General features: G+C 41.7%; 1 protein-coding gene across 1 annotated transcript; it reads left to right on the forward strand.

Annotated features, from left to right (window-relative positions):
* Positions 1-10,007: 10,007 nt before the first annotated feature.
* LOC125227411 (formin-A-like) lies at positions 10,008-11,483 on the forward strand. The gene has a single exon (XM_048131726.1). The coding sequence runs from the start codon at positions 10,008-10,010 to the stop codon at positions 11,481-11,483; it is 1,476 nt and encodes a 491-aa protein (XP_047987683.1).
* Positions 11,484-12,035: the final 552 nt, after the last annotated feature.

The following is a 12,035-nucleotide window of genomic DNA, read 5'->3' on the forward strand; positions in this document are numbered from 1 at the left end:
TTCTGAAAAAAATTGAATTCGCCTTAGGCTAGTTTACTCTTTTTCAAAAACTTAAAATAAAAATCTAGTCTGAAATGATTGTGGTACAGGATATACGAATTATAAATTTACCCGTTTTAATATTCAAAATTGTCCAAATTTTACAAATAAGACCGACTCATTCAGCTCTATACGTGCGTTTTTCTAAACGTGCATTAGAGAAAAATTCATAATTAATTTAGTAAGTTAGTTTTCAAAAATCCAGTCTTATAAAAATCAAGATAATAAGATGCTCTAACTGGAACTTGAATTAAATAAATCTATTGGATAAAGGAAAGTGTAGTATTTCACCGACTAAAACTATCAATTTTACATTCTTTTGACGTTTTTTTTGAAAGCAGCCTTATAAGACAGTTTCTGATCGTTTTCCTCCGAATAAGCCCATTAATCTATCACTGATCACTGCCGTAAATAAAATCTACTGAAATTAACACAATGATCTTCTCAATGCCTTTATTCTACTGACTGCGCCAGTTAAGTTACTTTTATTTTTGAACAAGATGATGAACTCAGACTACTTTTATGTCTTTGAGCGGTACTACCCATTACATATACACCATGTTTTTGTTTTTTTCCGTTAAATTAGACACGTCGTTAGGTTCGTTATCAGGAACCATACTGTATATCGTCACTACTTTGAAAAAATCTCGTATCTCACACTGCTCCTCAAAGTTAAAACGCAGTAAGTCTATTATATGCATTCCATACATACTTATTATATTTTTCTTTTCATTGACAGAAGAAGATACAAGTTTTTTTTTTTTCAAAGTAGTGACGATATCACTTTTAACTATACTGTATACTTGTATAGGACTTTTTAATTGACAAGGCATTTTTTACGGTCCGTGAATTCTATAGTAAGTTTAATTTAAAATGATGAATGTGTGTTTTTTCCTTTGACATTTTTGTTTTAATTTCTTGTGTTTTTTTTATATAATATGTTTAAGATTATTTTAATTCCTTATTTATTGTATTATTATTTTTGTATTTTTGACATATGTTGTTTATGACATTAAAGGTTTTGAATTAAATTGAATTGAATTGAATAGTTAAATTCGCCAAAAATTGACGCCATGAATTAATTCGTGTGAGAGATCCTTAAGAATAATATTCAAGTTAGTGTCAAGTGATTGACGGCACATGTCAAAACAAATAACATTAGGAAGTAGTAATGGTTGTTTGTAAAGTTGTGTTGGTAAAGTTGTTACACACGTGTTCAGTAATTATTTCTATTTTTTTAATAACTCAATAACTGTAAGAGTTAAAACGCTAGTTTCTTAGAGTAATTAATTGTACCTATTTGATCTAAATAACCTTCCCTTAAAGTTAACGGAATTCAATTAAAACAGGGTATATATGTCATGTAAGTCTACCCAATATTTAAAGTCAAAAAATACGCCAGTGGTCGAGTTACAAAAACCCAGCCCATACAGCACAATCCCTTAAAGCACCTCCAACTTAATCAGCGTTAAAATGGAGGACAAAATGAGCTCAAGCGATTGGTTAATTTCATTCCGCAATTACGATCGGACCCCAAAGAAAATATGACAAAGGTGCCTCGTTAATGCGAATGGCCGTTCTGCGAGCTTTCTACTCGATTTGATTAAAAAACGCTCTTTCCGCGGCGATTGATTTCTTGTACAACTCCATCTAACAATCCCATACCATCACACTTCTAAAACATAACCTTAAAGTCTAAAATCCAGAGGGCTGACTGCAAAATCCATTTGGTGCTCTTAACGATGGACCTCTTCATTTGGAATGGCATTACGATAAAAGAAAAGGCTTTCTTGACTATAAAAATCTTTAAATTATCAGAGCTATTGTCTTTTGGATGTGTTTCAAAGAAATTTTGCATTTTGCCTTTTTAATGAAGCGAATCGAAAGTTTTTGTAGCGATGCGTAAATGAGGTCCCTGAATCAAGTTACGGTTTATGGGTTCGATTTTTTTTGGCCTAAATGGTTTGACCCAGCACACAGTTTAGCTTATGCGCCACACTTACTTACATTGATTTTGACCGATTTTTACGTGCGTGCATAACTTTAGACAAAAATGATTTTTCATATATTTTCGCCGTTTTCAACAATGAGGAGGCACACTCAAAGGTTATGACAGATGGCGCCACCCTATTAGTCCATACGTGAGAGCGAGAAGATGATGTGTTTTTTTTTCTCTCTCTCATATGAATGACAGTAACTACATGTCTAGACACTTGCACAGGCGCCGCCTGGCGGGATAAAAAGTCAGTGTGCCTCCTCATTATCATTATTATCATTTATCAAGGCAAATTCTTATAATGCACATTTTTACCAAACAATATTATAATTTATACCCTGTAGTAAAACTTTGCTTCGTGATTAGTCAAAGTGACAATAATTGACGCTACCATTCTTGAAATGAAATTATTTGTAGTTTTCCGCTTTACTACCTACCTATTCTTTGGAACAAGTTCCTGTTGGAAACGCCCTTATTGCCTTATTTTTTAATTGACAGCTTTTTTTCTAAATTAAATGAAATAAAACTATGGAAACGGATTAAATCGCGTGTAATGAATTTACAATTCATCCCGACGTTTCGAACACTTTAGAGCGTTCGTGGTCAACGGGTCATATTAAATATTAAAAAAATTGGCGGGATGACCTCGACGCATTTTGCAGCGACTGGCCGGAGCAGGCGGCAAATCATGATGGGTGGCGGAAGAAAGGAGAGGCCTTTGCCCAGCAGTGGGACATAAAATACAGGCTAGTAAATAAATAAGTTTCTAGTCGTTGTAAAGAAAATTTATTGAATTAAGTAATTATGTATCTTATTTTTATTAAATAAATGTACACCAAAAAAAATGTTTTAGACATCGTATAACTACTACCTACTCCTACTCAAATACTCAGACACGAAGATTTTTCATAATTGAGGACGGTCTGTTTTATACCAAATACCGTAAGAATTTAATTGCTCCCCTATTCCCACTTTTTCGACAACCTTCCACTCAAAATCTTCTTTCCTTCTCTAATATATTGAGTTAGTAAAGGACGAAGTCAGTTAGGAAAATATTTGTACGAAATCCAATTAATGCTGAAAAGTCTGAACCCTTTTTATGTTTGATCCCTAATGACTATGAATATAAAAATCGTTTAGGAGTAAATCGTTTTTTTTTTATTCCAATATAAATGGGGTTCAATGTACGACTACGCTGTGTTCGATAAGGTATGAAGGAATAAAACGATAAGAATATTAAAAGCAGTAAATAAAGCTTGGCAAAAGAGTGTGGCCATCAATAAGCCCATATACGAGTATGTACTTTTTTTATGAAATAGGCAGCAAATGAGCAGACGAGCCGCCTGATGGTAAGCAGTCATCGCCGCCCATGGACATTAGCAACATCAGGGGAGCCACTTATGCGTTACCGACCTTTGAGAACCCTAAATACCTGCTTCTTGAAGAACCCCATGTCATAGCGCAAGGGGAACACCTCAGAAGGTAGCTCATTCCACAACTTGCACGTTCTGGGCAAAAACGAGCGGGAGGCCCGTTTGTTCTTGGTTTGCCACGTGTCGAGAATGTGAGGATTAACTTTGTTTCTTTGTACTAAATTAAAGACTGGCATCATTGCCACGAAGCAGGTCATATACAAAGCCCTCTGGTGGAGTTGACGAGTGTCAACTCAATTATTATAGCTTTGGCTTTGAAGACCCTGAGCCTCGGGGCAGACAAGCCGCCGACGAACATGACGAGTATAGAAACAGTTGTTGTTGTGTGCGTGCGTGATAAACTGATGACGCCACTCGCTGGTCTAAGAACTTTCTTGGCTCCCACCCAACCACTTGGTTTAGCACTTTTCGACTCTATTTCAAACACATAAGGACGATAAGTGGTAAACGAAAAGTGGTTTTGGTAGGAGGTAGTAGCTTTGTGTGGTAGGGCACAGCACAGCGGATATCATCTCGCTCGAATCTAGAGCAGAGCCCAACTGGGGAAGTGCCTCCGCCTTACAGAAGACCGCAGCCAAATAGCACTAGACGCTACTCATAGTGTTGTGTTCCTGCCGGTGAGTAAGGCTGCCAGAGCTCAACGAGGGTGCGGTGTGTTGATGACGGAAGGACTATTGTTGTTCCGTCTATTGTCCTTTGAGTCGTCGGCAACCCGAACCCTCCTTGTACACTCCTTTTTGCTGTGTACATAACACAGCACAAGGAAGTGGGTTCTAATGGATTGGCAACGCGCCTGCGATCAGTCGCAGAACCTATGTTACGGTGACCGCTTTCCATGAGGCGGACCGTATGCTTGTTTGCCACCGACATAGTACTAAAAAAAACACTTTTCTGACTGTACAAAGACATAGAAATGATACGCGTGTATTGCGCAGCAGCCCAATAGAAGCGTGTGCGAGTTCAACCAGGGGCGGCTCACTCCGCGATTATATCGCCGCGCTACAAGTACATCCTGGCGGCCGCGAGTTCGCGGCCCATTCAGTGCAATGACCTTCGCGCGACGCAATAGAATTCAATGTCGGCTGCTCGCGTGCGGTCCGTTTATTAATGTAGGTAAGAATTTAGAATGTCGGCGTTTTGTGAACATCAAAGGAGTGAGCCTTCTGTACTTGTACTATTATATATTCTGTGGTTCAACATCAATTCCCGATAAGTTTGTACATTTGGATCGTCTCCGATTTTGGATAAAAATTGGTAGGCTGATAGAGTCCATGATGCTGAGCAAGATCCACTAGGTTTCCCAAAATGTCCTAGATTGATTGTATGAAACTTTCCTTTTTAATCCCCGACGCAAAAACAACGGGGTGTTATAAGTTTGACGTGTCTGTCTGTCTGTCTGTCTGTCTGTCTGTATGTCTGTCTGTCTGTCTGTCTGTCTGTCTGTCTGTTTGTCTGTGTGTGTGTCTGTCTGTGGCACCGTAGCTCCCGAACGGGTGAACCGATTTCGATTTAGTTTTTTTTTGTTTGAAAGCTGAGTTAGTCGGGAGTGTTCTTAGCCATGTTTCATGAAAATCGGTCCACTATTTATTTATTTTTTTTTTTTTATTTATTTAATCAAAAAAGTAACACAGCATTACAGTTTACACTAAGGCACTGTGAAACTACAAAATACAAAACAAGACATAAACGATAAATATTACAAAAAAGAATACAAATTAAACATTTGGTTTGGGCGACGACGTAACAGCGTGGCTCCGTTGCGTCGTCTGACTCGGTGTAGGATTCGGCAGGTTGCCCCGGAACCGCCGAAATACCACACCCTTCGGCCAGAAGTCTGCGCACGCGATGGTGTCCTGCAGCGTGCGCGGCACGCGCACAACAGATGAAGTGAAGTGCACGTAGTGGCGCGACTGCAGCTGTTGCACCCTCAGCGTATAGCCAGTCTTCCGGCGAACGTACTCCACCACCTCATCAGCCCCGGCGGAGTAATGCAAGCGCGACACGTAGAGCGCTTTACTCGGTGTAGCAACTCGCAGACCAGAAGTACTCGGCTCCGCGGTACCACACAGAGTCTTACGAGGCGCCCTACGCGCCTTCTTCCTTTGCACCAGTGTGAACCCCTCCTTATCCACATCGGCGCGGGAGGACTTCTCCTTGATTGGAGCCCGTTCTTCACACACCTTTGCAGGTGCGCTGACCCGGTTCGCTGCGGCGTTGCGTTGACCGGCTAGGGCGGCTACATCAGCATATGCCCGCTGACGTGAGCTCGACGTGAGGGGGGAGGCGGCCGCACGCGCGGGGGGCGCGCGGGCGGCGGAGCGGCGCGTGCGACATTTTTAATTGTGTCAACGCGCAAACTACCTGACTCGACACTAGTGTTGTCAGGTCGATGATCGGACGTCAGGTCTGAAACCGCTGACCGAGCAGGAGCATTACGTAAACAACTAATTTCGTCACGTAACTCGGCGATTGTTTGCAAGCTGGTTTCAAACCTTGTAATAACTACAGCTAAACTTGTTTTTAGGGCCACGATTTCCCTTAACAAGCTGCGAACGTTGACGTCATCCGGATCGCACGACGGAATGATGGAGATATCTGTCGCCACAAACTCCGGAATTCGGTCCTTGTACTCCTTGAAGATCTTCATAATATCTTCAAGGCTCTTCTTCCCGGTTTCATCTCCTCTCCGGTGAGGAACGTAGGTGCCGGCGATTCCTAGGGACTCGCACAACACTCTCTTCGCTTCGCAGATGTCTTCGACAGTGAACCTTGATGCACGCGAATTCATCTGGACAGCATTCTCCGCATCCATCGCCCCTTCCAGAATGAGCTTATCTCTTTCTTGAAGAAAGGCGAGGAACTCGTTCACGACAGGTTGCCTCCGTTTAGAGTCTGCCATCGCGTCAAATACCGGCAGCGGACGAGCCGCGCGATTTCGTAATTATATGAATTAAATCATCAATGCGACTGCACCGCTGCGCGCATTAGACACGACGCAGCAGCCATAAGCCTGGAAAACGCGCTAGGACTAGACACCAAACCCTGTGGTAGCCTTTTAAGCTGGTACTGTTTATCTGCTGTAAACGCCGTGAACTTCCTACAATTTGGTGATAGACTCATCTGGTAATATCCAGAACTTAAATCCAAATGTGAAAAATAAACACACCCCGATAAGGAATCAAAAATCTCTTGCATGTTTGGTAGAGGAAATTTCTCATTGACCACCTTCTTATTCAAAAGTCTGTAGTCAATAACAATACGCCATTTCTTTTCGCCACTACTATCCAATTTCTTCGGTAATAATAACAGAGGGGAAGACCACTCACTAGCACACTCTTCAATAATGTCCTCATCTAACAATTTCTTAACTTGTCTTCCCAATTCTTTTTTCTGCGAAAATGGAATCCTGTACGGCTTCACATATACTGGAGAAGCATCACTATGCAATTTAATTTCATAATCAAACAAATTAGAAACCGACAACTTATCACCCGGCATATGAAAAATATCCGCATATTTTGCACAAATCCCTTCGAGAGTTCTACTACCTTCCTCATCCAAATAAGACCTTAGTTTCAACAACCCAAAAAGATTCTTCACCCTATCTACTGACTTCGCTTCCTTAGAGTCAAAAGAACAAACAAAATAATCCGAAAACCTACTAACTCTTGGACAATAACTACTCAACTCCACTTCAACTTCCCGCGTATTCACTATGTCGCGGTCGGGGGTTTTTTCAAAATTTTAATTTTGTGGTTCGGTTATTTGTTACCGAAAATGTATAGAAATCTGATAACAAAAACGGAAGGTTTCATACAAACTTTATAGGACATTTTGGGAAACCTAGTGGATCTTGCTCAGCATCACAGAGCCTACCAATTTTTAACCCCCGACGCAAAAACGACGGGGTGTTATAAGTTTGACGTGTCTGTCTGTCTGTCCGTCTGTCTGTCTGTCTGTCTGTCTGTTTGTCTGTCTGTGTGTGTGTCTGTCTGAGGCATCGTAGCTCCTGAACGGATGAACCGATTTCGATTTAGTTTTTTTTATTTGAAAGCTGTGTTAGTCGGGAGTGTTCTTAGCCATGTTTCATGAAAATCGGTCCGCTAGGTCGCGGTCGGGGGTTTTTTTCAAAATTTTAATTTTGTGGTTAGGTTATTGTTACCAAAATCGGAGACGTAATCCAAACTTAACGGGAATTGCACTCAAGTACTTGCGACAGGCGTATTAAATACAAATCACCAGGGTGCGTAGCCGAATGGCACAAACGCTCACGAAACGAAACGCTCGTAGATATCTATCTCTATCGCTTTTTCGTACTGGCGTGACAGAGCCAGACTACCTTTCGCGGCGTTTCGTTTTCGTTTCGCGTCGCAGAAATGCCATTCGGCTACGGCACCTGGCATGTCCAATCTCCTTCCTTCCTATATCTATAGGGCTGATCAGTATTTGAAGCCACTTTAAAATCTTAAACAAAATTAAAATTTTGAAAAAACCCCCGACCGCGACATAGTGGACCGATTTTCATGAAACATGGCTAAGAACACTCCCGACTAACTCAGCTTTCAGACAAAAAAAACTAAATCTAAATCGGTTCATCCGTTCGGGAGCTACGATGCCACAGACAGACACACACACAGACAGACAGACAGACAGACAGACGGACAGACAGACAGACAGACACGTCAAACTTATAACACCCCTTCGTTTTTGCGTCGGGGGTTAAAAATAGGGCCCGCCTACACAAAAAATAACTCTTTCCGTTTTAGGTTCAAGAACGCTCAACTTTAATTTGATTAGTGATTCCGTCATTCAAACTTCTAAAATCTGACATTGATTTGACATCCGTCCCAGGATCGAGTCAAATTAGAATCTGAACTTAAAACTTCAATTATACTTCTGTTACCTATGGGTTATCTTTGGCATGGTGTTTTAGATGGCAAGTTGTCGTGTTCTTTTTAATAAATATTCAATATCTTTAACCATTAATTTAATGTGAGATCGGACAAATATAAAATTTTATTGTATACGTAATACATCGATAATCGGTAACACATATTAAACTCACTCTCGTATTCCTAAAAGAGGTAGGCAGAACACATAAACTGCTCGTTTCAGTGTCACTTTTGATAATGGTGATACGCTTAACCCATCGCCATAATGGGATGAATTATTAAAACAAGTGAAAAATAAATCATTAGTACTTATTCCAATGTTAAAGTTATGTACCTAATTACAATTTATTCAATTGCCCTATTAATTCGTTAATAAACGGTCGAACATTATACACACATCGAAATCGCTCGTATATTTCAAGCGCTCAAAATTCAAATAAGGGTCCCGCCATTAATCAAGCACCAATATTTCATTGTTCATTTAACGAGCGCCCGGGATGATTTTTTGAGTGAAATTAAAAAAGTTGGAGCTCACAGTAGACCAACCATTATGACAAGCGCGGCAGTCCGTGAGATAGACTACCCATCCCACTCTAGCTAATGCAGTTAGAAAAGGACAGGTAGTCGTCGAGGGAGATACTGACGCGAACAATTGTGATTGCATAGCAGAGCCGCGAATGACACTCATGTCACTCGCCAGCCACACGCATTTTTTACAGAAAATAAATGACAATCAACAAGTGTTCGCATTTAGCAATCAAAACACTTTTTTTCTAAAATAAATTTAATACAATACAACAATACAATACTCTTTATTGCACACCTTGATAAAATACAACAATACAAAACAAGGAAGAAACACGAACAAAGGTAAACAACAGGCGGTCTTATCGCTAAAGAGCGATTTCTTCCAGACAACCTTAAGGTAGCGGAAATTGATAAATTTATATAATGTCAGTAGGTGTCTCGGATATAGAAGGTCTGGCAACACTAGCCAGTGACAGACGTCAAATGTGGTCTGCGTATTTAAATATGTAATATAATTAGTTACTTCATAAAATATAAGAAGATATTGTGATAAATGGGACTATCATGCTGCAATTCAAGTGATAAAATGTTATCTCAAGTGTCCATGCATTGTAAGAAGCCAAAAATCGACGACAAAAAATAAGTCAACTGTCAACGAAGTAACGTCCGAAATTTAAAAAATACACCGTTTTACAAGTGTTTCTGCGAAGATATTTACAGATGAGTATTGTTTTCATAATCTTTACATACAGTTTTCATGTAATCTTTCAAATTGCTAGTAGTCATTAGGTATTTGGCATAACCAAATATTTGTACATGTTTTGATGACAACTTGTTTAGTGTTTTAACTTACCGTGTTTCTTAGTTCATTGTTAAATCTCTTCAAAAACAATAAGACTACACACAGTGGAAACCAGTTAAACTTTCAATAAAGTGAATTATAAAACCTACTACATGTTATCATACACTAGGAATTAAGATTAGTAAATTTTGATTTCCTCGTTAAAGTCATATTGTTATTATTGAATAGTGTATCAAGTGCAAGTATTAAGTTAATAATTACAAATTCTCGCTGCCTATACATATATTTTATTGGCTATATTGTCTCAAATTACAAATATGTCTTCAGAACAACCTACCAAGATGACTACAAGGAGGGACGTCCTGATTGCCAAAATGCAACAATTACAGAAGGAGCTCAAAACAGCCAACGAGCTGAACAAAAAGCTCCTTCAAGAACAAGAAGAGAGTGAACAGGAGATTGAGCGTGTTGTAAGAACAAACACAACACTAAAAAATCAACTCGCCAACCAAGACGTTGAGTATGAAGACTTGCAAGGGCAGCGCGATGAACTGCAGGCCATTGTCAACCGGTTCCAGCAATGCCAGGATATACACGAGCTGGCGTTACAACGCGTCCGGGACTTGCAACAGCAACTGGAGGAGTCGGAATCAAAACATATTTGCAAGTATTGCTCCGGCAACCCCGTGCCCGCTGACAATAATATGAGTATTTTTGCTGAATTAAATAGTTTTGATGTAGATTTAGTTCTTGATAGTACAGTGTCCTCTCCAATAATAGAAACTTTAGATATTAAAAATTCTGTGCAATTTGAGGACCACAGTGATGTTAGAGTTACATTGAAAGGTAACAATAAAATTAAAAAATACTTGAAATTGAACAGATTCATTAAGAAATCAAAGCTTTTGCTGAAACGTCATACTTCACTGTTTAAGACAGTGCAATCTAAATGTAAAAGTGTTTCCCTCAGTGAGGAACTTTTAAACTGTCAATATCAACTAGACAGGACAACTGAGGAGCTGAATCTCCGCTCCGATGAATTAAAAAAATTAGAATTAAAGTTGATAGACTTAACTAATAGGGATGAATTGTCAAGTAAAGCTTTACAGGAGTACATAGCCTTTATGAATAATGTTCTAGAACCGGGCAGCGGCTACAACCTGAGCTTCGAGTCACCACGGCCACCGACGCGCCCCGCCGCGCCGAGTTCGCCCGCGCTGCGTGCCGTCCTAGCCGCGCCGGGATCGCCCGCGCTGCGAGCGCTGTTCGCGTCGCGCCCGAGCCCCGCGCTCGAGCCCAGCCGAGACCTTCACCCCGTCTCGAGCTTCGGGGATCCTGCGCCAGTACCGGCTCAACCGCCATCGTCACCGCCGGGCGTCGTCGAGCGGGTTCCATCGCGACCGTCCATCGCCGGGCCGGCTCCATCGCCGCCGGCCCTCGTCGAGCCGGCCTCGTCGCCGCCCAGCCTAGCTACGCTGGCTCTGGCGCTGCTGCTGACCTATGTCTCGCCCGCTCCGGCGCCGCCACCCCTCGTCTCGCCGCCGTCGCCCCGCCTCGCGCCGCCATCCTCCCCGCCGCCCCCGGCCGCCGCCGCGCGTGCTCCCCGCCGCCGCCGCGCGCCGCCCGCGCCCGCGCCGTGCTGTACAGCGACGAGGCGGGCGCCGGGCTGGGCGCGCTGCTGGCGGAGCGCCTCCACCGGCGCGTCATCAACCACTGTCACCCGGGGGCCACCGTCGCGAGTTTGGTCGAGTGCATCTCTGCAGGCGAGTTTGACCGCGATTCGACGCTTATAGTTTTTGTAGGGAACAGTTTAGACTGTACTAAACGCGATATTTTAAATTTGTCCGCTACTCTGTCGGCGCTCGATCGGGGAGAGGTAGGGAAAATAATTATGTGTGCGCTCCCATACAGAAGGTCGAGAAAGGTGAATAAGAGAGTTTACCATTATAATTCTTTGTTGTACAATCTCTCAGTATATAGTAGTACGATTTCGTATTTTGATACGAATAAATTTATATATGATTTTGTAATGCCCTGTAACAGAACCTACCTACCGAAAAGATGTCTAGTGGATTGTGCTAACCTGTTAGCATATAATATTGAGGACTCCGTCGTATCTAGGGCGGCGTCTAGTAGTTTTACTTCGCGTAGCTCTTTATGTCTCGGTAGCGTGGGTTCCGAGACGGAGTCGCCTGGTGATTTGTATTTAAACTAACCGCTACGACAACGTCTGCACCGGCCGGCTCTGCTCGTATTGATGCTAGTATGCTTAGTGAAACCGAGTTATTAAATTTAGTTCACCAGAATATTCAAGGCTTTGCCAGCAAGGAACTCGAAATAGATTT

The sequence above is a fragment of the Leguminivora glycinivorella genome, chromosome 6 (genome assembly GCF_023078275.1).
Source record: "Leguminivora glycinivorella isolate SPB_JAAS2020 chromosome 6, LegGlyc_1.1, whole genome shotgun sequence".
NCBI classification, from domain to species: Eukaryota; Metazoa; Arthropoda; class Insecta; order Lepidoptera; family Tortricidae; genus Leguminivora; species Leguminivora glycinivorella.